The following is a 27,576-nucleotide window of genomic DNA, read 5'->3' as shown; positions in this document are numbered from 1 at the left end:
ACTCCTTATGCTCCGTGGATAGATTACAACGATTAAGTGTTTTATATACGTGTGTGAAAAAGAATTAAAACGCCTGTAACGCGTCGGTTAATAAAATGTAAAATTTATTGAATAAAGGGTGTCACGTTTTTTATTTTTTCCCCAACATGAATCTAACAAGCATAACAATCTTTAAATAGTTTTAACGAACATACATTTTGCGGCTTTGAAAGTTTATCGGCATTAACACGGCTAATACACTTGTGATATTTCTTGATAAACTCGGATACTAGAGCGTCGTTTTTCCTCAAGTCGTCAGAGTACAACATCATAGTCTCTTGAAATGAAAGTCCCTTGAAGCGCCGGTAGAGGAAAAAGGCGACGTGGGCCCCGCACGTGGAAGAAAAGTCATGTTGAACTTGACGCGTATTATACCTTATTTCGGTAGCGTGCCTCCCCAAGAAGCTCATAAAACTCTTTGGGTAGTAAGGGGAATCGGGGGGATAACCGTAAGAATCAAAGAAGGAGGCTTTACCCTCTTGGGGCTCCAAAATTATCCCGATCCAGTGTTCACCCTCTCTATTCTGGTCATGCGTGTTTGCGACCAGAAAAGCGGGCCTGGTCTCTATGCGGGTGGGTAATAAATCGCTAGGCCACACGCCTCCAAAAGTATCCCCCAGCAGGGGCCGTAAAACGCATTCCAGCTGGTGAGTGTTCATGATGATGATGATTAAAAGTCCACCAGAACCTGTCTCTTGGCGTTTATTTCAATCACGCTGTCGAAGCAGGCGTAGACGATGAGACTCATGGTTCGAGGTAGTGGGGCTCTGAACCTTAAATCCAGACGGCACGTGCCGCTGATGGCGGGTGACAGGGCACCGCCGTCCAGCTCGTCGTCTCGGGAGAGATTGAGAGCAAATAGCGAGTATCCGTTTTCAAAATCCTCGCGGTTGATGCATAAGGGCGAATCCTTTAAATGCCTGTTTGTAGCCAGGAAAAGGTTGTAAAACTCTCTGACCGACTGCCTCGCTCTAAAATCGGGCTGGAACGGTTTGCTGGGTATGTGTCGCCCGTTGACTGAGAGGCTCAGAAATTCCAGGTCACAATGCTGAAACCTGAACGGGTTTCTGTTTCGCGTGCCCACGAACGCGGCGTGGTCCACGATCCCCAAAACGATGTAGCACGGTAAGTTGCCCAGGAAGAGGTTGTCCTGCGGGCAAACCCGCGATTGTGCGGGCAGCGTATAATTTTTAACGACTACCCTGCTTATAGGGTACAGGGCGTTTGCTTTCATGAGAGCGGCCGAGTGACCCAGTGACACCGCCGGGGAGACCTCCACTTTTTTCACAAACAGGCTGGCCCTCAGTATTTTCAGCTCGTAATCGGTGTCATTTCTACACATGAGACTAAAGTCGCTTTTAGCCTTTACAAACTTTAAGCGTATATCCACGTTGTTTAACAGCATTCGTTCGCTGAAAAAAATATCGGCGTGTATAGGACCCATCAGAGAAAACTCCTGAGAGTTTCTACAGAAGGCGGCTCGCTTCTGTAACCCCACGTTGGGGCCCTGTGCTGAGACGTCCACGCTATCCAAGTCGCCCCCGACGTCTTTGTACCAGAGCCCTGCCGAAAACTGACTCTCTAGCGTATCCGTAGAAAAATTGAGCAGGGTCTCTATGACTGACCTATAGGGGTGCGTGGCCGACGAAGAACTGATCAGGACGTCGTTCAGACTCACATCCAGCTGGGAGAATATGCCGTTTAGCGGGTACTGTATAATACCGCAGGGGTCGGCGTCAAGCAGGGGGGCTCCATCGGCCCTAACGATCTTGAGCCTTAGATATAGCAGTGTAGAGTTGAGGTCCACATAGAAATTGCCCGACCCCGGTATTAGGAAATCCAAAACATCCTGATCGGTAATGGAATTTAATGGGTTGATTTCTACATAATTGGTCTGATCTATGGATAATTGCGTCATAGGGGCCGCAAACAGGTCCAATTCAGATTTGGTACATTCAGCCGAGAGCCGGTGAGCTAGAGCCATTCTTGTTTACGCTGCGTTTTCTCTCTCTTAAAATATGTCCCCGGGGGGTTTCTTGTTTCTCTTAGCTGGTCGAGACTTGGGAATCCCGACGACTCTGCCAGATTTTTTTTTCTTTTTTTTTTTATGACCTTGCAGCAGGGCTAGAGGTGCTTGGGCTCTCTTTCTACTCCCCCTCCGAGAGAGGAACAGCAGACCCGACCCTTCCTGCTTGGGGTCACCTGTGTTTGTAAAACGGCCGCTGACTACAGAGCTGACTAGATCCGATCCTATTCCTTTGACCGCCGATTTCAAATGAGGTTTCGCTATATCGACCCCACGCTTAAGAAAGGGTAAAACGAATCTAAAAGCCCTACTGAGCATGGACCCCAACCCACGCCCGTACATCACGGGGCCCCCCGCAAAACCGGGGAGCCCATGTCCCGCCTGACTGGTGTAATACGTAATAAATCTCTGTGGATTGTGGTACGCCATGCTCCCCCAACACCTGCGCTTTCTCTTGTTTTGTTTTTTAAACGGGCCGAAAGTGCAGTTTGACGATCGTTTTTCCGTAGGAGAAATTAATCAGAGTATTCTGATCGTTCTTTATCTCGATATGCAAATTCTGTAGGCTCTGCTTGTTCACCGGTACGTACTGCAGCTTGTGGAACGGCAAAGTGACTACGTCGCCGAACGCACCGTCTATTTTAACGGTTCTGAGGAGCGGGACTACAAATTCCCCCACGTGCTGCGGTTCCACGATGTTACAGTAGACATACATATTGTAGAATCCCGCGTGAATGTCGCCCGGGTAGGGTGAGGTCGACCCGCTACCTCCTCCTAGGTTATACCAGTGACCCGGCTCAAAGCCCAGCATGTAGGCCAGAGTAGGTTTAAATTGGATCTTGTATTTATGGTTTCCCGTCATATTAACCCTTCGTGTAATCTCGCTGTATGAGAAGGAAACTTCGGTACCTAATTTTTTTAACGTAGCGTTGATTTCTGTCACAATCTGTTTCAGAGATTCATAATAGCCCACTTTAATTTTCCGAGGAAAAAGGTAAGGTAGGTCCACTAAAGGATCGTCCTCTCTCTTTGCCTCCGCCTCCGTATCCCGCAATTCAAAAGTATTTTCCGGGTGTGTAACATTTCGCCACGTGTAACAATACATGATTTCAGCCAGAGCTACTTCGTAAGGCCCCCGTAGCTCTATAGGTCGCGAGAGCATCACGGTGTAATCCGAACTCTGGTTATCGGGGAAGATGGAGAGACAAGAGTTTGACGGTAGCGTGAGGTAAAAAGAGGGGCGGGCGTCCATTTTCTTTTTTTTTCTTTTTTTTTCTCTTTTTTAAAAAATTAAACCTGTATCAAGTCCGACCGCGGTATCCACGAATCGAACCTCGAGGGCCAACCCTGCCAATGTACTAAAATCCACTTTTTCCCCTTTCTGTCGGTCTTTGAGCCTATAACCTTCTCGACCTTGAACGCGCGTCTCGGAGATATTTTGACTTTCTGCAGCTCCGCTTCATAGAATGTTCCCTCGAGTATTTCACCGCTCACGTCCCTCAATTTATATACCGGTGGGGATCTGGGTACACGTTCGCATATGACAAAGTACTCGTCCGTAAATGTCTGCTCGTACTTTTTGTCAAATATCTGACTGTGCTTGGAGACTCTCACAGTGTCCCCTATGTTAAACTTAAAACGTGGCCGTGTGCTTTTTTTCTTCAGGGGACCGTATAGATTATCAAATACTAGATGAGCATTATCGGGCCTGACCTCGGCAGGTTTCATTTTAATAGCGCTGTGAAATGACTGGTTGTACCCCTTTATTAGATCGTCCAACACGTCCACATATCGCCGGGTGTTTTTAGCCGTAAAGTACCTGTACATCCTCTCTTTTAACGTTCGATTAAATCTCTCTACGATGGAAGCTTTAAGTTCACTAGCCGTAGTGAAATGGGTGATTTTATGAGTTTTTAAAAGTTTCTGAAAAGTCCCATTTAAAAACTCCTTACCGGCATCCGTCTGTAGCTTGAGGGGGACGCCCCCCTCGGTTAAAATAGAATCAAAGGCCTGGGTTACAGCCGCCCCAGTCTTGTTTCTTAACGCGCGAGCATAGGCTTTTTTAGAAAAAACATCAATCACCGTAAGGAGGTATTTTAACCCGTCGTTGTACGTGGCCAGCCCTTGCATGTCGCATAAATCGGCCTGCCACTGATACATGGCTCTCGGAACAAACACTCTGTTCCTGGGGAAATTCTTTTTAACCGGTTTATGTAAAGTATAACTGTCTTGCATAGACAGCCAGTCTCTGATGTCATCAGCAGCCACTTTTTTCCCCGTATCTTGCTGCACGGCTCTCTGCAGTCTGGAGACACCTCCGTATGACCCCGGTTGGCTGGGGTCATAGTACGAACTGCTCAAGACGCGAGCTGTAGTCTTGGCAACAGACATGCTTTTCACACACTGAGTGGGGGGAGAGCGGGGTGCGGCGTTTTATAGCTGACTGTGGATGGGGGTTGTTAAGAGACTGAGTGAACATCAGTGAAATTTTTGTGTGTTTTTTCTACATTTAACCCATATTGTGTAGTTTGTTTTTTAATTATTATTATTTTACAAAAGAGTTTAGCTAGGGTGGGGATCGAACCCACGCGGACATACGTCCATTGGATCTTAAGTCCAACGCCTTAACCACTCGGCCACCCTGCTCAGCATTTTTACCCGTTATTTACAAAGACTATTACAACGGTATTCAAGTTTTAATTTTTTTTTATTTTTGCAATTAGTGAAAGATATATATATATATTTTAAAAAAGCTGGTATACAATTTGTGAAGGTTACATTTTCAAAATGCAGGTATACATTTAGTTACAGCCGTGACAGTTGTTGAGGTAGATTAGCGATGTCACATGCAGTAAAGTGGATATAGTGGCTTTTTCAACGATACATGTATGTAGAGTAGAAAGCATCTGATTAACATCGATAGGCTGCTTATCATGAAATTTAGAGGTGACTACATCTACTATTAAAGCGTAAAATACAAAAATGTGATTACAGTCAAATTCATTGTCAGGAATACAAGATAGACAAGCGCGTATGAGACTTTCGGGGGAATGTCTTTCTCCCTCTGACATCAGTTGAGTAAGTAAATCCATCCCCCGCTGATAATTTTCTCCGACTTGAGAAATCTCAAATAACACTCTATGAAAGCAGCAACAAGCATAATCATCCCGACAATCGCTTTTATCAATAGCACGCAACAATAGTGGACTAACTTTTTCTAAAAAAACATTTAACATAAACCGCCGTAAGGGTCTGCTGATACCGTTCCCCATCACAAGATGCTTTTTGTTTTAGTCTCGGGCCTCCCAACGAGTCAGAAATTCTTCTTCCAGGATCTGCTTAAACGCTGGGTTCTGTTCAAACAGATCTTGTTCCAGTCGAGTGATTTCCACCATGCCGTTGCGGGCCTCACGCAGATCGTACAGGATAGCTTCCACTGCCCCCTCCAACCTGCCGGCGGCCGCTCGGATGCCCAGGGTCGATAGAACGTGGGTCAAGGCGGGTGTCAGCCGATCGGTCCAGAGGTCACGCAACACAGAGTCAAAGTGTATGTAAAAGTAATTTCTACCTGGGGGAAACAAACAAGGGTGTTGTCTCTGACTGGGGTGATCCACCTCGCAGCCGAAGCAGTTTCTCTCTTGATGCTTCCTGATGACTGAGGTTAAAAGGCCCACTATCATAGCCTTAATACAAGTCAGCATCCCACGGCAGAGAGCCGGTCTGGAGAGAAGCGTGCAGATCTCAGGCGTCGGAGGGTCCTCTCCAGGATCAGAGGCCGGTGATGATGGGGGGGTTGGAAGGAGCTCCCCGGGATCAGAGGTCAGGGTTGCTGCTGGAGCCTCATTGTCCCCGCTTTCACCGTCGCTATAATTTGCTGCTGCTGCTGCTGCTGCCATGATGTTTGTGAAAAAGGGTTGTAACAGAGTCCACTTTATATAGCGACGGCGGGTGAGGGGGTGAGGGGGGTCCTTATGGCGTAGGTTTTGTCATCTCTTGCATCTGCTTACGCCCCCGACTCTCCTTAAACATCGCTTGGTAGTAACCAGACTTTTCTTGAATCATCTGCATCCAAATCACAAACGGTATTCTCAGGCCAAAACAGTCGCATTTAGGCCACTGCCATATATTCACCATTCTCTTGTCCAGCTCCCCGGTCGCGTCCCACTTCATAATGGTGGTACGCTGTTTACGAGCATCTCTATAGTGCATCTCCATTCTTCCAGTCTCGACCTCAAGGTCGGGGTCGGTGCTCTCCTCCATCATCGGGGGTAACGACAGTCTTCAAGTTTCCCCATTCCGTTTCGGAAAAAGTCACCAGATACGGGTCGTCTTTCGGGGGGTCTGGGCCGTCTCCGGTGACCTGAAAGACGCGCAGTTCCTCCGCAACGTTGTCAAAGAGGCAGACCAGTTTATTCCCGTTGGGCAGCTCCCAGATAGCCCTCGGGTCTTCCGACGGTCGCATCATAGGTACCTGTCTACGTGCCGTATGAATCTTCCTGGGAGCTCCCGGAGGCTGCATAATGGCCTCCTGCTCCTGTTGAGTCTTAGAAGGTGAGGTTGAATCTTTCATTTCGGAAGTCCCAGACATGTCTGTATTTTTTGAAAAGATAGAGTTGGCCCTGCAGCGCGAAGCTCCCTATATTCTACACGGCCTGCTCGTGGGGGCGTGGTACGGATGAAGATGATGCCTCTAGGAGGAGGAAAAGGCCCCCCGCTCGACGTAATACAATTTAATTGTCTCTGTCACCCCATATCTGCACGGTCATGTATAACAAACAAAACTATAAACAGAATTTACTGGCGGGGAAATTGTCAGACTTGATGTATGACCAGGTGGTACGGCCTTGATGATGCTACTCGTGCCTGTGTAAGAAAATTATCTGTAATTTGGGACGTATGTGAAAACAAAACTTTAAACAGAATTTACTGGAGGGCAAAAGTGTCAGACTCGATGTATGGCCCGCGTGGCCGGGTAGGGGGGCGCCTCGATGGCCAGGTGGCACGGCCCTGCAGAATTTACTGCCGGACAAATTGACAGACTCGATGTATGTCTCGACTTATGACCTTTACAAATTGGCGCCATACGCCGATGTGATACAAACGCTCGCGTGAGGAAAAAAACACACGGTCAAAACTAGCGCCGAGCGTTTTTATTGGACGATAGACCCTGCACCTCCTCCTCTCATTCTTTGCTCCAACTTTACCATTTTATCCCACAGTCTCTCACAGTTTCTCTCAGACTCGCGCAGCAGCACGCCTCTCAGCTCTCCCGCATCGCTCTCTCCGAGGATTATCCAAAGCCGTGCGGACCTTTCCGCGCTACCGCACCAGTATGTGAATAAGTCCTTTGCTGATTCTCCGAAGCCCGGGGACCTTACCACGCTACCGCACACCGTACGCTCGCGCTCCATCAGGTAACCCAGCCCCGCTCACTCCCGCCCGCGCCCCACAAAATAATAATAATAATAACTTATTCAAATAACACACGCTCATAAGCACTCTCATCAATATCATTTTTAAAATAATACACACTCATAAGCACTCTCATCAATATCATTTTTAAAATAATACACACTCATAAGCACTCTCCTCAATATCATTTTAAAATAATAAACATTTAAAATAAGCATTTAAAATAATAAATAATTAAATCCAAATACCATTGCAGCACTAACACAACCAACCCAGGCCCCCTAAGCCACAATCATTTAAAATAATAAATAAATAATTAAATACAAATACCATTGCAGCAGTTACACAACCAACCCCCGGGGAAGAAGACAAAAAAAAATATTTAAATAAATAATTAAATCCACATGCTATTGCGTCAGTTACACAACCAAGCTCAACCCACTACAACATAAGCTCCGCCCACTGAACTTTTGAACGTGACCTTTGACCCGACCTGTCATTTTGACGAAAGCGGTATTGCATCTCTCTCTATCATGTTTATTTCAATTTCAATTATTGGCAAATATAAACATGTACCAAGGATAATAGCAATAAATACAGTATGCCAAAATAAATGCTAGAGGAGAATCCTGCAATTCCTGCCCCAGTCCTGGGTCTGGGGAGTTTATTCTCACTGAGATTGCATAGGATTCCTCTGGCTGCTGTTTTTCTCCCGTACACGTGAAGTGCTACTTCTTCATTGCCCACATGTGAGCCAGTATGTGAGCCCTGATCCGGGCTACCATCCCGCCCAAGGCATTTCCTCTGTATGCTGCTTCCTGCAGCCCTGCAGTGGATAAAAGGAAAGGACAATGGTTTGTTGATTTATAGCACATATATTATTATATTTTATATTGTTCAAATATACATTACTCAGTAATAACTCAGTAACTACTCAAGTACAAATGATGAACAAATAAAGTAACTGTTATGATTAAGAATGAACGAACGTGGGATCAGTATATAACTAATACTTTCTGGTTAATTAATAAATTAAGTAAGAGTGTACTACTTCAGGGGCGGCATGGTGGTGCTGTCATGCCCGGCTCGTACGATCCTCGTGTGTGCCACGCCCCCTGATTACCCACGTGTGCTTCCCTGATCTTGCCCAGCTGTGTCCACTTATTTTCGCCCAGTCTCGTCTATTTCAGTCCATGACTTGCCTTAGTTTCTGGTCCGTCATTGATGTTAGTTAGTCTTAGTGCTGTCTGCTCCGTCCCGATCCCGAATAAATCCCCGTTTTCCCCGTACTCCGCCTGCTTCCTGCCCGCTTGTCAGCCTGTGCGCACTACCCGCTTTAACCAGCGAACTCTGACAGGTGCACTGGTTAGCACTGTTGCCTCACACCTCTGGGACCCGGGTTCGAGTTTCCGCGTGGGTTACATGTGTGTGGAGTTTGCATGTTCTCCACATGTCGTCATGGGGTTCCCTCCGGGTACTTCAGATTCCCCCCACAGTCCAAAAACATGCTGAGGCAAATTGGAGTTGCTAAATTGCCTGTAGGTGTGCATGTGTGAATGCATGGTGTGTGAGTGTGCCCTGCGATGGGCTGGCTCCCTATCCTGGGTTGTTCTCTGCCTCGTGCCCATTGCTTCCGGGATAGGCTTCAGACCCCTCGCGACCCAGTAGGATATGCGGTTTGGAAAATGGATGGATAATAATAATAATAATAACAAATAATGATGATGATAATAATATTAATAATTAATAATAATGATAATAATAATTGCACTATGTCCAATGACTGCCAGTTACTGTAAACAGTAAAGTACACTTAACTGGACACGTCTGTATTGTTTTGGTTTATACTTATTAATCCATTAATTCTAACTTTTGTACTTTAAATGGACAGAGTACAGTTATTATTATTAGGAAAAGTATTGTGAGGGAACACAAAACTATTGAGCATGCGCACCCCCGTAGTTATCCAGGGCTTCCGGTTGGAGCGTTGTGGATGTTTATTGTTGAAATGACAATAAAACCTACTTGACTTGACTTGACTAATGTCCCACGGAAACCCAGTCTTAGAGCTGTCCAGAAAAAAAAAAAATTTTGATGATATTTCAAGGAAATTACTTACTTTGTAAAGGCGCTTAATAGGAGGTGTGATGTCCTGGAGGCAAATCTTAAGTGCTTCTGTTATTTCTACAAGAAACCACAAACATTTCAGGTATGTAGCAATTTGAAACATTGTTCAAAATTAAGTTCAATTCACTCCACACAAGCAATAGCTTCCATTATTTCCCTTCTACATTTAATGTTTCGGAATTAGGTTAAATGACTGATATTTTAAACTATATTTGTCAAACACTGCGCCCACTGACAGGTGAATAACATTGATTACCTGATTATAGTGGCACCTGGTAGTGGGTGGGACCTATTAGGCAGCAAATAAACAATGTGTAGGATATACTGGGATGCAGAAAAATGGGCAAGCCTAAAGATTTGAATGACAAGGGCCAAGTTGTGATGGCTAGATGACTCATATCATCTCCAAAACGGAAGGAAAATATGTTAATGGGTGACGGAGGCTCATTACATGTCAGATAGTACAGCAAACCTTCAGAGGTCTAGTGGAATCCCCGCCCTGATGAGTCAAGGCTATTTTGGCGGCAAAGGTGAGCCTTGGCCCCACCATGAACCTGTTGACCACTGCAGGACCATCTCACAAGAGCTGGGGGTTTGGAGACGCTATGATCCAGCTCTCTAGCCATCACCAAATGGCCCATGTCAAAGTCACTCCCATCCTTACACTTGCACATTGTTTCTGCTTCCAACACATCAGCTTCAAGGACAAAGCGCTCACCTGCTGCCTAATATAACCCCCCCACAGCCAGATGCCCCTGTAACCAAATAATCAATGTTATTCACTTCACATGTTATGGCTGATCAGTGTATAACCTCTGTATCTCAGTTACGTTTCAGACTGTTTTGCTATTAATTATTAATTATTATTAATTAATTTTGCAGATTAATATACTGTGTTTATAATACATTTCAAAATTTCCCAAAATTCAGCACATTGTCAGTTTCACTGGCCAACACACTGATCATCGTAACATCATCAAGTTCTTTAGCCAAATTAGGTGTGCTGAGCAATGGGAAACCTCACACTGCAGTACAGTGAATCATGCAGCAGCACTGGGAAAATGTAAAAACACATTTTACCTCCAAGGGCCACTGTTCTCCCATCTTTTTTCAGTAGTCTTACACGTCTGTAAACACATAAAATATGTTTGCACATATACTGTACTGATCCTGAGAGGATTCAGATGGCAAAATTATCAATTGGGCTGGTGATTGCACAATATTTTAGAAGTTAAATTATGAAATGTATGACTATATATATTACACAATGATAAGGTATAAATACAGATAAGCTACATACCGTTGGAGTGAAGCTGAAGTCCTTCTCTCTTCTAGACAATGGAATCAGTAGAAATTAAGTTTTGCCACGACATGAGAAGCCAGGAAAGTGAAGCAGAACATGAACAGGAACATTATTCAGCCTTGGCTGACTAGGTCTGTATTCCGGACATTACATTCATGATTTAATTTGACTGCAGGGGGCTTGAATAATTTAAACTTGCTTGCAGGTTCCCTATGTACAGTATGTATTACCTTTCCTGACCTTCGGAGGTCCTCCCTCCTGTTTCGGAGCATTTTTAAGGCTTTTTCACGAATTTCCTGCTCTTTGCCGACGAGGCTGCAGGGCAACTCTGCTGTGACCTTGAAATTACATTAAATATTCTGTTAAAACACTTTATTTGACGTTTTACCTTGTGAATTGAAATTTTAAGCACTCATTGTGCTTCATGTGGTAAAAAAATAAAATAGAGAAATTAAACTATTTGATTAGAAATATTGATTTTAGACAATTTTATGAGGTACAGATTTTGCTTATGACAGGGTTAGATGAAAAGAATTGAGGTATGAACATTATGTAGTGAAGGCTTTGCAAATAAATCTGCCGATTAGCTGGCTGTCATGACTTTCACAGTCACAAATAATCCATGTTGTTGCACATTTAAAAACGATGTCTATGAATAGATATGAAGGTGATCAAAGGCTACAAAAAACACTGACAAATTCTGACAATCCCCAGTCATAGCAACCACTTTTGAAAGGCCAATGCATCAAAATGTATTAGAAAAAATATTGTAGGTCAATGAAACGTGTCCCACCCCAGTGGTTAAATGACACAGAATTTGATGCATTCCCCAAAGGTGTGGCCCCAAGTAAAAATACCAAGTTTGGCCTCAAACGACCAAAGAATTGCTGAGATATGTTAACACACAGTGATTGGCGGCATCACCATTAAAATCATTGGAATGTGATGGACAAATCGCTTTGCAAGTCAAAAGTTCCTCAGGTTTCACTTATGAGGCTGGGTACTAAGACTATCCATCCATTCATTTTCTTAACCGCTTATCCCACTGGGTCGCGAGGGGTCCAGGGCCTATCCTGGAAGCAATGGGCACGAGGCAGGGAACAACCCAGGATGGGGGGCCAGCCCATAGCAGGGCACACTCACACACCATTCACGCTCACACGCACACCTACGGGCAATTTAGCAAGTCCAATTAGGCTCAGCATGTATTTGGACTGTGGGAGGAAACCGGAGTACCTGGAGGAAACCCCACGACGACATGGGGAGAACATGCAAACTCCACACACACGTAACCCAGGTGGAGACTCGAACCCGGGTCCCAGAGGTGTGAGGCAACATTGCTGACCACTGCACCACCATGCCGCCCCCCTAGGTCAATCCATTCAACAGTTATTAGCCACAAGGCATGTTTACTTATTGCAACACCACCTAGTGGTGGAATGACACTATTTTTGTTCTTATTCCTCAGAATTGGGCCCCAAGTCCAGTCACCAAATCAATTTTATCCAATCAAAGTTTTGTTGAGATATGGCCACACATCCTGTTCAGTGGCTTTGTCATCAAATTCATTGGATGATAGTGGCCATAGCATCTGACTTTTAGTAACTTTTGGTCACAATCCCTTCTAGATGATGCACCCCAAATTTGATGATGATTTGATCAACAGCCTAGGTTTCCAAAAAACTTTTTTTTCAGGAAAATTCAAAATGACAATATGACAGACTTAATTAATGAGTGCAATCGAAGTTAGACAAGCCATGGCTTTAAACACACCAAAGATCATAATCCCAGGCTTAAGAATTCAGAATTTACATGCAGAAACATATCTTGAAATTTGACCTGATGGTGTTGCTACAGGAATGAATGGATTAAACCCAAATTTGGTGAGCCAGTATTTTGGATGGGCCTCTGACAGGGTGCCAAATTACAAAGTAGAAGATTGGACAAAATTTTTGGCCTGTGCAAAATAAGTAGGTTTTCTGAAAAATTCAGAATGACAGAAAATCCAATAAGGAAATTAACGGCAATGGATGAATTTGAATGGGGATGAGCAAAGGATTCAGAGGAATGAAAGATCACAAATCTAGGCCAAGGGGTGTTAACATACTTCATATATCAAGTATAATACCCGTAAGAAATGAGTTTATTATAAGAATGTCCGCTAAAGTCAGCTAAAACTGCTTAATTTCATTCTTTTTAGCTTTGCTCTGACTTTAGCTGAGTATTTTGTTCACCCTGGTGCTTGTTGGTAATACCCCAGTGAGTACAGTGCACGCCCCCTCCCCCAAACAGATTCTTCCCAAAAAAACTTCCTTCACGAGGGAAAGATTTGGGATCCATTTAGCCTTTATTTATTTCTAATAGAGTATAAACGACTCACATATTTTAATTAATTACTTACATTCAGTGCTGTGTGTGGTTGTGCATTGACTTTAATAGGAAGGAGTGTCTGCAGGTTTTCTGCCACACACAGGTACCAGCCCGTGTCCTTCCTCTCCAGTCGCCTCATTGTGACGCTGAGCACTTTATAAACTCTTTCATCACTGAGCTCCACAGGCCTCCCATACAAACTCCCAGAATTCTCTACACAGGAGCCCCTGCCCATCCTACACCACATCATGTCAATGTAAATGTCAGTATAGTGACACTGAATACTGACAGTGTCTCCTTTCATAGGCATCACCTCCTGTTTGTCCACAAGCTGCCCTGGAGATCCTGAAGACACAAATCAGAAACAAAGGAAGCACTAACGTTTGCATAACAATAAGATATTCTCACTATGATTATGAACCAGTAACAAGATGTTTATATCGTCTTTCCGTACATTTTATGCATATCTATAGCTAAGCTATGACATTTGTCATATTACTTATCATACTTAACACGGGGGCAGCATGGTGGCGCAGTGGTTTGCCCTGCTGCCTTACAGCAAAAAGGTCCTGTGTTCAATCCCAAGTCCTTTCTGCGTGGAGTTTGCACGCTCTCCCTCTGTTTGTCTGAGTTTTCACCAGGCGCTGTAGTTTCCTCCCACGGTCCAAAAGCATTCAAGAGGGGTTGAATGGTGAGTCTAAATTGGTCCTGTAGTTGTGTGTGCACCCTGTGGTGTGTTGGTGATTCCCCAGGGTTGGTTCCCACTTGTGCCCAGTGTTCTTGGGATAGGTTCCAGTCCCCAGGCAACCCCAGTTGGAATTAAGTGGCTTCAGAAAATGGATGGATGGATACTTAACCCCCTGTAGAAGCCCATGTAAACTGATATGGTTACTTTTTCCACGCTACATTTATCATATTGGGAAAAATTTAAATGCATAGCAGCGGCCCTTCTACCTCCGACGAGCTAAAAGGTGTGGCACAAGTCCCCTTATCCTCAGGACACTTTATAACTGTGTCATCAAGAGCATCCTAACTGGATGCGTCGCCGGCTGGTATGATAGCCACACCACCTACCCCAGCAAAGCTCTGCAAGAAGTAGCACGGTGTGGGGAATATCATTATGAGATGAGCTTCCTGTCAGGGTCAGCTCCTGTTGTCCCAGTCTTGCATCCATAGCTTCTGGCTTTGACCTTGAATAGGATAAGTGCTACAGCCAATGGATGGATATTCCATACTTACATACACTTCACACAGTATAGTATATGAGAGTATAATTTTCACTATATATAATATGCAATATTAAGTATTAACATGGTCTATATGAGTAATTATGTAACTAATATTAAATAAATTTAAAGAATATATACCATGCAGTGTTGGCCTCCCATCTGCAGGGTAGGCCACACGAATCCCAGCCATAGTCTGTGCCTATGTGTATAGACTTTGCATGTCCTGAATATGTCACATTAGACATGGATTGATATCAGGCTTGGTACTTCATGATTAAAGCTAAATCAATAACGTAAAACATTCCCATTTAAATATTCAATTGCTTGGAAAAAGGCCTATTTACCAATTAAACCAGTAGCAATAGCACATAAATCCATTAAATACACAGATTAAGTTTAATTTGGTCTCAGATATTACAAAACCTCATGAATAATACACTGACATTAGGTCTATATATTTGTGTGTTTTTTTCCCATTAGCCTAGCCTACTTTTTGTCTCTGGGGAAAAGGATATGAATGAACTCGCATGTACGCTAAACATGACTTTATCCACAAACACGGAATGTAGTGTCCAGTGTTCAAACTCATTCATTTCAGGTCATTTTCACCTGTTGAAATGATTGAAGACAACAAAAAGGTCATTTAAAGCATAAATGCATTTATTTTCTAATTAGATGTCAGCAAAACATTAAACATTTGTATGTAGTAATTGCAAGAAAACAAAAAGAAAACAAAATGTACCATTTTCAGTTTCTGGTACTGTGACATAACACTGATATCAGTGCATTTAACAACAATTTTACACATGACAGGCTAAACTATTCCTTCTAAGCTAGGTATCCTAAACTCAGTACGTCCAAACAAAAGCAAAAACAGAAATACTGTCACAGGTCCAGGGCGGATTGAGAGCGACAGCGTGTCATGGAGCAAGCAGAAACAGAGAGTGGACGACTCACTCAGGGATTCAAAGGAGGAAAGGGGAAAAACACTAGAGACACTAATAAAAACAAAAGCAGACCACGAGGGGTCAAAAACAAGACAAGGAACAACAGTAATCAAATAAGAAATCGGTTGGTGGGTCACAAGCTTTTTTTTTTTTCCCTCCACCACCCCCCCTCTGCGGAGGACCACTTTATTGTGCCCGAGATGTTATTTCAGGTGGAGTCTAGGACCCAACCTGACACGTGTGTATAGACAAACAGGCACACACATATACAAGCATACGTTCCCACCCTCATGCAGACATAAACAAATATTTACACATTCACCCAACATTTAGACACACAGAAATGAACGCTGTACACATACTCTCACTCCCCATATATACTCTATGTGGACCCCTATTTTTCCTCTGGCGAGGAGACCAGAAGATCACCCCGGACTCGCAGTAGCCGAGAAGCCCACCAGCCCAGACCCCGACCAGACGGCCAGCTCTTCCTCTCAGCCCCCAGCCCCAAATGGCGAACAGGGAACGGGGGTGTGAAAAGACCCCATGCCCCCCTTTGCCCGCTCAGATGTGGTGTTGGTGTGTGTTGTTCTAAAGTGCTTTTAAAACAGGTGAAGGGCATGGCACTAACCACCCCCTGCCGACCAACAGCTGGTGTTAGCTCCGCCTCTCCCCAGAGCCCTCAATGTCTGTGTGTGATTAAAATTGAGATGTGGGCCCTGGCACCAGAGGTAAGGCTGAATGAACAGACCGCCCTCTGGATGCCATTCTGTGTGCCCATCCCCAACGCCCTAAATGTATGTGTCATGAGAGAGTAAGTAATGAGAGTGTCTACGTTGTAGTGTATGAATGAGGTACAGGTGGTCGCGAAGGGACAGAGGAGGAATACCTACCCTGCATCCCAGCAACGCACCTACACCTCAATGTGTAGTGGTGTGATGGAGCGGGAGGAGGGAAGCATTTAGGGATGGGGAGGAAAGGAATGGGGGGGGGGGCAAAATACCTCCCCCCCCGGAGCCAGCTCCCCCGCTGACCCCCATAGGCACTCCCCGTTCCCCGAAATCCATCCAGGGAGGGGGGCCCAGGCCCATCCAGACCGGGGCCCAAAGCAGCAGCACCACCGGGCCCCACAGAGCCCAAGGCGCCCCACCGGACCCCACTACAAAGGAAAAGCTACCCCCGCCCCAGCATTCAGTCAACTCCCAGACTGCACAAGACAAAAGACATCCAAAGACATTGTACCTCTCTGAAAGGTAGAAACGTTTCACCGCTCGTCCAAGCAGCTTTGCATGTGCAAATGCACAACCCCTCACTCAACAGAGGTAGAGGCATTAGGCACAACCTGTCTCCAATTTAACCTGCGGCCCTCTCATCATTTGCCAAAACAAAAATAATTCCCAGGAAAAAAACAGACCCAATTCACACCTCCACCAGGTGGACCACCCTTAACGACCCACTCTATTGGAGTAGGAGGGACTGGTTACATCTACCCACAACTCCCCCCCCCCACTTTGTTTCACTCAACGAGCCCCCTTAGACTACTTACCCAGGAGGATAAATATGTGGACACTTACTACCTCCCTCAGGCTGAAGAAGCTGCTTGGATAAGCAGCGAAACGTTTCTAACTTTCAGAGACAAGTCCAGTTGCCACGAGTCAACCACCAGAGAGTATGGTCTAAGGTTGCCTGGTCTTTCTGTTCCTCTGTGGCGAAGGGTACCTTAAGGGTACCTTCACCACATTGCCATTTGATACTGACACCTTCACATTGCCTGCTTCTAAATCGCCAATGATCAGTTCTTCCAATAATAATTTGTCCACCTTAGTTTCAACAATATCCAAATTTATAGCATTCGGCTGGATTTCACTGTTTATAACTTTTACTGCCACATCCACAATTTCCAATTCAAATGCTTTTTCAAAAGCCTTTTCTCTAGTTTCCTCCACTTCAACTTCTCCAATTTGTACTTGCACAATTTCAAAATTAAATTTACTTTGATCTAAATATTCGAGATCAAACTGGCAGAGGTCTACCAGCACAGCTCCTATCTTCAGACTGTCTTGATGGTTGTCTACAGGCTTTATGGAGATTGTCCTGTTATTTATCACTAAAGCCTCCAACCCATGTACATCTATCCCCTTATCCCTCCCAAGCTGGCTAGTGGGTGGAGTTACTTGGGAGCACTCCTCTTCATCACCCCAGCAGATGATCTCTTCCCACTTGTCCCAGGCTGCCCAATAAGCATCATCCGTCCAGCTAACTGCCTTGGCAATTCGCCTTCGGGAATGTGACTCAGTGGAACTGTCAGCCTGGTCAGAAGGTGATTCTGCTGGGGAGCACAGCTCTTTCTCATCTCCCCAGTCAATCACCTCTCCCCACTTGTCCCAAGTTGCCCAGTATCTGTCGTCGCTCCAGCAAACAGCTTTCTCAATTCGTCTGATTCTGAATGAGGAAAAACAACATACAGGCAATGCAATGGAGCTGTCAGTCACTCCTGACATGTGGACTACACTTCTGCACTGACCCACACCTTCCCAATCAACAACCGCATTACTGCACAGGCAGAGCTGCTATCTTTGGTCAGCTGGCTGGCGTGAGATTCTCAATTCCAGACAAGTCTGCACATTCATCTCCATATGTGTAACAGTCTTACTACCTTGTAAATAGTCTGGAGGGTTTGCAGACTACCCCAACACTTTTGATGCAGCTAATTTTAGGTTTATAATGGAACAAAACAGATTGACTACAAGACATCTTGAGTGAGGGTTGGCAACCCTGCATATGACACTAACTAACCTGCACATAAAATTTTAATATAATCCAAACAATATACGGAATTTTACACAAACATATTTCAATATACAGTCATACCTCGGCTTACGAACTTAGTTCCTGACGTGAAAAGTGCGTGACCTCAATCAATTTCTCCCATTTCAAATAATGTAAATATGTATTATGTTCAATATGTTTAAACCTCAGAAACGCTGCATTTCCTTCAATTTTTAATATTTTTCTGTGACCAAGAATCTATCAATCCATTTTCCAAACCGGTTATCCTACTGGGTTGCCTATCCCGGAAGCAATGGGCACAAGGCAGGGAAAAATCGAGGATGGGGGGGCCAGCCCATTGCAGGGCACACTCACACACCATTCACTCACACATGCACTCCTACGGGCAATTTAGCAAGTACCCGGAGGAAAGCCCACGACAACATGGGGAGAACGCGACCAAGAATATAGACTTAAATTAAAATAACCTTACTTGTAACAAATAATGCTGTTGGCACGTCAAACTGTCGGTGCAGCGGTAAGAAAATCGGGAGAAGACTAACAATAATAGAGGATTTATAAATGGAAAAATAAGTTCACACAACACGTTATTCACCATGAACTAGGACATATCGCCGTCTTTCGCTTTAGGTCACTCTATACATACATATATACACTTCGAGCACGCGCAGTACAACTCAACACCCCGTACCGTACAATCAAATTATGACAGACTGTGCACATATAACTGAGAGCATACATTTACATTTACATGCTAACAAATGCTAAATTAAATAAAACATTAAAACTGAGCATACGCTGGTCGCTCGAAACACGCCAAAACACGGAAAAGAACCACAAAACATCCCCCCAAAACACTAAACAATCAACATTAAAAGACTGAGTAACAGTCAAATGCAGTAATTTCGAAAATATGATTTTTTTTAATTATTATTATACTGGACATTTCTTCGCGTTTCGGGTGGTTCTTTGGGGAGCTTTCATTGGACCCTTTTGGGGACGTTTGTGTGTTCGCGGCCGAAACACGGTTCGAAATCGGTACAAAACATTTTGGAACATCTGGTTCGTAACCCGATTTATTCATGATCAGGACTGTTCGTGGGTCGAGGTACCACTGTACATACAAAGACAGATACTAAATAATAAGATAATTTATACGATAAAATGGGAGCAGAAATGCAACGTACCTTGCCATCTTGGTGCAGAAAAGCAAGTGAAGCCGCGTCTTTCAAACCGGTAGCTTCCCACGTGCGGAGGCATCAAATGTAACCAAGCAAAAACATAACTAAATAATAACATCATAATACGTATAGTTGTTATATAATAATGACAGTTTTATAAGTTTTTTTATTTACTTTTAGAAGTAAATAAGAAAAAAAAATTGTGTAAGAAGTGCAAAGCAAGAATATAGTAGTAAGCATGAATCACACATTCAGCTCTGGATAATATCAGACAATGACTTAAAGACACGTGAAATGAACTGCACTCTTGGAGTCTGTCTCTCCCCAAAGCACTATGCACGGTAACTTGTTTAATATGGGAATTATAAAATGACACTTTGGTAACATTGCAAACTGTTGTATCGCGATACATAGCGATCAGTATGTCGAACTGTCACGCCCAGCTCGTACGATCCTCAGGTGTGCCACGCCCCCCTGATTATCCACGTGTGCTTCCCCATTATACCCAGCTGTGTCCGATTATTTTCGCCCAGTCCTGTCTATTTCAGTCCATGTCTTGCTTTCGTTCCTGGTCCGCCATTGATGTTAGTTAGTCGATGTTCGTGCTTCGTCCCGTTTTAGTGCTAATAAATCCCAGTTTCCCCGTGTTCTGCCTGCCTGTTTCCTGCCCATGCGATCGCGCTCGCAACCAGCCCGAAACCTGACATGAACAAGGTTATACATCACACAAGCTTCCCACAAGAACCTGTAATTAGACTAAGCGCGTACCACACTGGGCCCGGCTGCCTTATACGGCAACAGAGCACGATCGCATCCTGCCCCCCTCCCCAGTTCTGCCCCCCTGTTGCACTTACTGGTCCGGACGCGAGCACGTTTTGTCATCAACCTGCAACTTTTTGTGTGAAAGAAACATAAGAAGCAAAGCTGTGTACCACAGTAGGGTAGAATTCATGGTTAATTTCGTGGCTTATTTGGGGCGGTTTTGAGTATGATGACACACACAGATTTGTCAAGTATACAAAGCAGAGGTTTTTATTTATTCGTGCTGAACGTATAAGAAGATCCACACTTTATCAAATATCTCAGGCAGACTGATGCTGCGCGGGATACCGGTGCCAAAAAGGTATTGCGGTACCGCATTTTTGAAAGCTGTTCGGTATTACATTACATTACATTTCTTTAGTACTTGTACTAATTACACTATTTTCGCTTCCGCTAACTATGGGATCATGAAGATGGACTCTATATTTCAAAACCACTGCCGAAACTAAGTTATACACTAAGTTAGATCTGCACCCATCATGCTATATAAAATACTAAAACGTCAGCTAGTTAAGTATGATGTCCATAGCTTCACGTCAGTGATTTATGTCAGGGATATCCATTGACGTCATCAAAGTTTGATGTTTGAATAATAAATAGATAATGAAGCATAATGTGCTGCGTGGGAAGTGTTTTATATGTGATCAGGTCATCAGAGCTGTATTATGGGATGTCACCAAGACAGGTAATGCTAATACCTAAAAGTAAATAGCATAATCATACAATGATAAGAAAGAGAATAAGGCAAAAACATTTCTTGAAATTTGGCCTGAGGGTGGCGCTAGAGTGATGGATGGATTGAACCCAAATTTGGTATGAATAGTTGGAACTGACCTCTATCGATGTGCCAAATTTCAAAAAAGTTGCCAATCAGCTCTATGGGCTGCCATAGACTCCCATGGCAAAAAGCATAATAATAGTGAAAACTACTAAAAACTATAGGTATCCTAATAATAATAGACTGTCATCTCTAAATTGCCCACAGTGTGTGAGTGAGTGCATTCCCTGCAATGGACTGGCATCCCATCCAAAAGTATACCACTGTGTCCTATGCTACCTGGGATAAGCTGCAGGCCCTCGTCTCCAGGATATGCGGTACGAGGATGGATGAATAATAATCATGTTTATTTCAATTTCAATTATTGGCAAATATAAACATGTACCAAGGATAATAGCAATAAATACAGTATGCCAAAATAAATGCTAGAGGAGAATCCTGCAATTCCTGCCCCAGTCCTGGGTCTGGGGAGTTTATTCTCACTGAGATTGCATAGGATTCCTCTGGCTGCTGTTTTTCTCCCGTACACGTGAAGTGCTACTTCTTCATTGCCCACATGTGAGCCAGTATGTGAGCCCTGATCCGGGCTACCATCCCGCCCAAGGCATTTCCTCTGTATGCTGCTTCCTGCAGCCCTGCAGTGGATAAAAGGAAAGGACAATGGTTTGTTGATTTATAGCACATATATTATTATATTTTATATTGTTCAAATATACATTACTCAGTAATAACTCAGTAACTACTCAAGTACAAATGATGAACAAATACAGTAACTGTTATGATTAAGAATGAACGAACGTGGGATCAGTATATAACTAATACTTTCTGGTTAATTAATAAATTAAGTAAGAGTGTACTACTTCAGGAGCGGCATGGTGGTGCTCTCATGCCCGGCTCGTACGATCCTCGTGTGTGCCACGCCCCCTGATTACCCACGTGTGCTTCCCTGATCTTGCCCAGCTGTGTCCACTTATTTTCGCCCAGTCTCGTCTATTTCAGTCCATGTCTTGCCTTAATTTCTGGTCTGTCATTGATGTTAGTTAGTCTTAGTGCTGTCTGCTCCGTCCCGATCCCGAATAAATCCTCGTTTTCCCCGTATTCCGCCTGCTTCCTGCCCGCTTGTCAGACTGTGCGCACTACCCGCTTTAACCAGCGAACTCTGACAGGTGCACTGGTTAGCACTGTTGCCTCACACCTCTGGGACCCGGGTTCGAGTCTCCGCCTGGGTCACATGTGTGTGGAGTTTGCATGTTCTCCCCATGTCGTCGTGGGGTTTCCCCCCACAGTCCAAAAAACATACTGAGGCTAACTGGAGTTGCTAAATTGCCCGTAGGTGTGTGTGTGAGTGTGCCCTGCGACAGGCTGGCCCCTCATCCTGGGTTGTTCCCTGCCTTGTGCACATTGCTTCCGGGATAGGCTCTGGACCCCCCGCGACCCAGTAGGATAAGTGGTCTGGAACATAGATGGATGGATATACTACGACATTATTTGTGCCCCCTCAAGTAAAGTGTTGCTCCTAACTCATCTGCTCTTTTTATATGTTGTTAAAACATACTGAATTAATCCCTGCAAGAAATTCTTTGAGGGGGTTAGAGAGAAAATGCAGGAGACTGAATCCAGGACCTCAGCTATATCTTTTTTAAGTGTTTACGTGTAAACAGTCAAGACTTAACTATATGGGCTCATACTAAAATTAAAAATTCATGGCAAAGTGTTACTCCATTTTGAACAATATGAGCAGAGTATGCACAACCTTTTTATGTGAGACACAGCTATATACACTATATATTTGTGCTTCCCCTAGACTTCCTGAGACCTTAAATAGTGTGACATTTGCAATAGCGAAAGCCTTTGTTTTAAAGATGACTTTTCATGTTTTCACTTGAAATCATGTGGAAAGATCACATCTCCACCCACAAAGCTCTTTCATATTTCCTGCGAGCCTGCTCCAGTGGGCTCTTGGGCAGGCAATATTGTATGTTACAGACCAATAAAGGAGGATCAATGTTTGAGGGTACTATTATAGCACTTGAATTATATTACTTATTATCCTCAGTCTTGATAGAATGGTACACTTCATTGATAAGGACCTACAGTGGTCTGTCAGTAAACCTACAGCTTGGACCACTACCTTCATTTCAGATCAGGTCAGGTCAGGTCAGGTTGGGGAGATTGCACTGGAATAGGGTATTAGGGACCCTGCGAGCTGGATCAACCTCAGGGAATCATGCCACATGGTCATAGTGCTGTACCTGACACTTACAATGCAGGTAACCTGACTCACGCGGGACTCCCTGAGCAACCACTCATTTGACACGAAGTCAAACCAGTGGTAGCCAAGGATTCTCCGAAGAGACACAGTACCAAAGGAGTCCAGTCTTCATCTCTGGTCACTGGATAACGTCCATGTCTAGCAGCCACACAGCAAAATAAGGAGCACCAGGAGTCTAAAGACCTTCACCGTCTTACAAAAATATCAGGAGTGCCACAGACCCCATTCCAGCGACTACATGATCCCCATGCTCTCCCAATCCATCTACTGACATGATAGGAAGAGGCACGAGAGACATGAATGTCACTGCTGAGGTAAGTGATCCTCTCAAGGTTGACAATCTCTCTTTTTCTGAACTACATTTCACTGTAAACAGTACATCTACTGTAGATTCCCATTCATATTCCATTACTGCTTCTCCAGTACAGGGAACTGCTGTGCTGGGAGCTTACAACAGGACCCAAGGTACCCAGAGTAGTACACACACAGTCACAGTCTGTTGATGGAAACTAGTGAACACAGAAAACTTGCAACATTATACTGATTTTTTGTCAGGGTCAGAACTGAACTCACAGCTCCGTAATTGTGGGGCCATGGTGTTAATCACTGAGCAAAACAAGCTCATGTCTGGATGTCTGCAAAGACCCCTATGAAGAGAAACAGAGAGGACCCTGTAACTTTGCCTGGATTAGGGTTAACAGGGTCCTGCCCAGGGGCGAGTTTAGCCCATTTTTGGGGCTGCTTCAGTACCCCCAAAATGAATAAAAGCACCCCCAAGGATGAGACAGTATTAAAATATGAAAAATCATTCAGATGTAATATTTCAATAACTAGTATAGATACCCCCCCCCCCCCAGCCCCGAAAAATGGTTCGTTCCAGCTTCACTCTCCGCTACTCTGACTGGCTCCAGCGCTCCTTCCAGAGCAATGGTGGCTGAGACGCATTGCAGCAGTGGTGTGAGTACTTGGCTTAAAACAGGACATGTTAGCTGCATTTAACCTTCAGTAACTCTTTCTTTATATAGTTAGGTAGTAGCAGTCTGACCATGTCTCTTATTAGCTGAAAAACATTACCTTCACAGGTAAACTGCAGTGTTGAAAACACGTTTTCTGACGATGTTTGCTACTCTACAATCCGCCCTACTCTGTAGGAAAATCAGCAACATTTTGACCGTCCTGTTGCTCCCATTGAAATTTATATAGCCTAAATCTACAAACTTAAATTGCCAACCGTTTTACCCGTCCTCTTTGAAATGGAACGAGAGAAACTGGTTATTTTTTCATGTTCCGAATATTAAACCTAAGGTAGCTAACTGACTGGATGCCCATTAACTTTATAACTTCTGGTGTGTGTGTGTGTATTTTGCACAGAAAGACAGCCAGGTTCATAATGGATATAAGGAAGTTTTTTCAAAAAAAGGACGGGCATTCAGGTAAAAGTAGAAGATCATGATCTGTCAATCAAGAATAATGTTGGATCAGTGTTGAAATAGTTATATATTTTATTAAATGTACATGTGGTTTGGTTATTTGCCTTTTGATTGAAAGTACACTGAGAGAAGAGTTTTTTTATTAGTGATGTTAATAGTATTTTTTTATATTAATGTAATTTCTTTATCTAATTGAATACAATATATTTGTGTATGATTGTCAAGAGGGAGAGAGGAAAGAGCAGACAGTGAGGAGAAAGTACAAGGTCAGGAAGAACCAGGTAAGAAAACAAACAGGGAATAGTCAGTGACAGGCAAAACAGAAACTGTTAAACTGACAGAAAAAGATCCTAATTTTACTCATACAATCTGGAAGTTGTGTTCTCTCTATATTAAAGCTGCTATACAGAATCTGTAAAACAAACTGTGTTGAAGCAGTTTGTGCCCCTCTTTAACAATATTCCAACATAACATTATTATCATTAATTGGGCAGAATAAAATTAATTATATATTTTTACGTGGTTCAGCCACAAATCAACAAAACCTCAGCCAATAGTAGGTAGGTCAACTTTTGGACCATCTAGTCTGTATGACTGCCGCAGTACGTGCCCCCCACATTTGCGCAGAAAGTGCCAAACAGTGTCCTGGTGGAGTGAGGAGTTGTAAAAAGAAGCAGAGTGCTCAGTTTATATATATATACTAAGAATGTTTTAAGCTAGTTTATTTCATAGTTTCTGTACAGCAGCTTTAAATGTTTTCCAAAAGCACATGAACTTGCCTTATCAGTGTTTCTCAAACTTTTTACAGCGTGTACCACCTGAGAAAATGTTAAGCTCTCCCAAGTACCACTATGAAAGCATGAAACTCATAAATCTTACAAGACAAAATTCCAGTCTGTTCCTAAAATGAAAAGTTACGCTAAAAAGTAAGTGCATTAAGTCAGAATGAGCATCCTAAGAACGTGAAAATTTAGCAGGCTGACATTGAAACAAGATGAAAAGGGAAGACTATGCTTAGTATATTTGAAATATGAATTTAGTGTACTTTAGGTATTTTAATTCAAAGTTTAGTACTTTTTTGATTGAATTGTACACGTTTGAAGTATTTTTATTTTCAAAAGATGCTTATAACTTTCCTCCAAGTACCACAATGGGGAGCTCACGTACCAGGTACCACAGTTTGAGAATCATGATCTTATATCATTAGACTTCATTCTGAAATGTAAACAGGACACCTTCATTACATTTTCCTATTTATCGATATGATTTACTGTTTGGTTAATCTCATTACACAAGGAGGCGAAGAACAGGGAGAGACTCTGAGAAAGCAGACCAGGGAACAAGATGAGGAGAGGCAGAAAGAACCAACCAGGGAAAGAGATGAGGAGAGACAGACAGGGCAGAGTTCCAGTCAGCAATCCAAAGATGTTCAAGATATGGCTCTTGATTCTCAGACTACTGGTCCTAAACAGTTAAAACTGTCCCAGTACCCTCTCACTCAGGTTGGCACACAAAAAAGATCCTTCCAAGAAAACTGGTTCAAAAGCTTTAAATGGTTAGAATATTCTTCCAAAAAAAAATGCTGCTTTCTGCTACGCTTGTCGAGTCTTTGGCAAAAGTCTTAGGTATGACACATTAGTGAACGATGGAGTCAGTAATTGGCAAAAGGCACTGAGCAAGTTTCAAAAACATGAATCACGTCAGTCACACAAGGACAGTGTAGTTTGTTGGAACAGCTACAAAGCAAGTCTGTCACAAGGCAATATTGTGGAACAGATGGAGGCAGCAAGTGCCGCAGAAGTAAGTGAAAGAAGGGAGTACCTAGAACGTATTGTGGCAGTGACCTGCTTTTTGGGGAAGCAAGGAATATCATTTAGAGGTCATGAAGAAACAGAAGAGAGTGTCAATAAAGGGAATTTCCGTGAGTGTTTAAAACTTTTGGAAAAGTTTGATCGATTCTTGCAGAGGTACACACCCCCATCAAACACAACATACATCTCTTGTAGTAGTCAGAATGAGATGATTGAATGTTGTTCACAAGAGGTAACTGCAGCTATTGTTCATGAGATGACGGAATCACAGATGTATGCCATTATGGCTGATGAGGCCAGAGATGGAAAGACAGAATAGTTGGCCCTCTGTGTGAGGTATGTGTCTGTGGAAGTTAAAGAGAGCTTCCTAGCCCTGACAGAGATGCCAAAGTTTGATGCTGCCTCAATAAATGCTGCTATTGAGAATCAGCTGCAAGAAAAGGGAATTGAGCAGTTGAAATGTGTGGCACAGACCTATGATGGAGCAGCTGTCATGAGCGGAACAGTTGGGGGGGTGCAATCCCATTTTCAAAAGAAGCACCCCGAGGCAATATATGTTCATTGCTATGCACATGAGTTAAATCTCATCCTATGTCACACATGCAGAGCTGTTTCTGAAACTGTAGAGTTCTTTAACATGCTTGAAAGTCTCCATTCCTTCTTTAGTGTGTCTCTTGTAAACCATCATAAGTTCATGGACACTCAGAAGAAATTAGGATTGGAGCAAAGTGAACTTGTGCAACTGTCAAACACACGCTGGGCATGCCAGGTTCGTTCAGTAACGGCTGTGCTTAACAACTTCCATGCCATAATTGAGTGCCTCTCCACTATCAACACACCTATTGCGGTGGGATTAAAGGCAAAACTCAGTAAATTCTCCTCAGTGTATTTGCTGATTGTTTTCAAGGATCTACTGTCTGTAACCACATGTTTACACAGATACCTACAAAGGAGACCATAGATATTGCCCAGGCACAGACATACAAAGATGCGGTGGTTGAGACTCTGAAGCAGAAGCGCAGTGATGCCACTGCTACTG

At 43.7% G+C, this 27,576-nt stretch overlaps 2 protein-coding genes and 1 non-coding gene across 3 annotated transcripts in view; 1 reads left to right on the top strand and 2 right to left on the bottom strand.

Annotated features, from left to right (window-relative positions):
* LOC125722478 (protein NLRC3-like) overlaps positions 1 to 27,576 on the top strand; it is a 208,014-nt gene that overhangs the window by 86,500 nt on the left and 93,938 nt on the right. The gene's annotated exons all lie outside the window — the stretch shown is intronic.
* trnal-uaa (transfer RNA leucine (anticodon UAA)) lies at positions 4,629 to 4,711 on the bottom strand. The gene has a single exon. It is a non-coding gene; the product is annotated as a tRNA-Leu (tRNA).
* Positions 16,466 to 19,513, bottom strand: LOC125722499 (uncharacterized). The gene is made up of 2 exons (XM_048998686.1): positions 19,431 to 19,513; positions 16,466 to 17,895 (listed from the first exon to the last, which is right to left on the bottom strand). Exons 1-2 carry the CDS (start codon positions 19,436 to 19,438, stop codon positions 17,130 to 17,132), a joined length of 774 nt encoding a protein of 257 aa, XP_048854643.1. The 5' UTR covers positions 19,439 to 19,513; the 3' UTR covers positions 16,466 to 17,129.

This window comes from Brienomyrus brachyistius, unplaced genomic scaffold (assembly GCF_023856365.1).
Source record: "Brienomyrus brachyistius isolate T26 unplaced genomic scaffold, BBRACH_0.4 scaffold39, whole genome shotgun sequence".
Classification (NCBI taxonomy): Eukaryota; Metazoa; Chordata; class Actinopteri; order Osteoglossiformes; family Mormyridae; genus Brienomyrus; species Brienomyrus brachyistius.
Note: the sequence above shows the minus strand (reverse complement) of the source record. Positions and strands in the feature narration are given on the sequence as shown.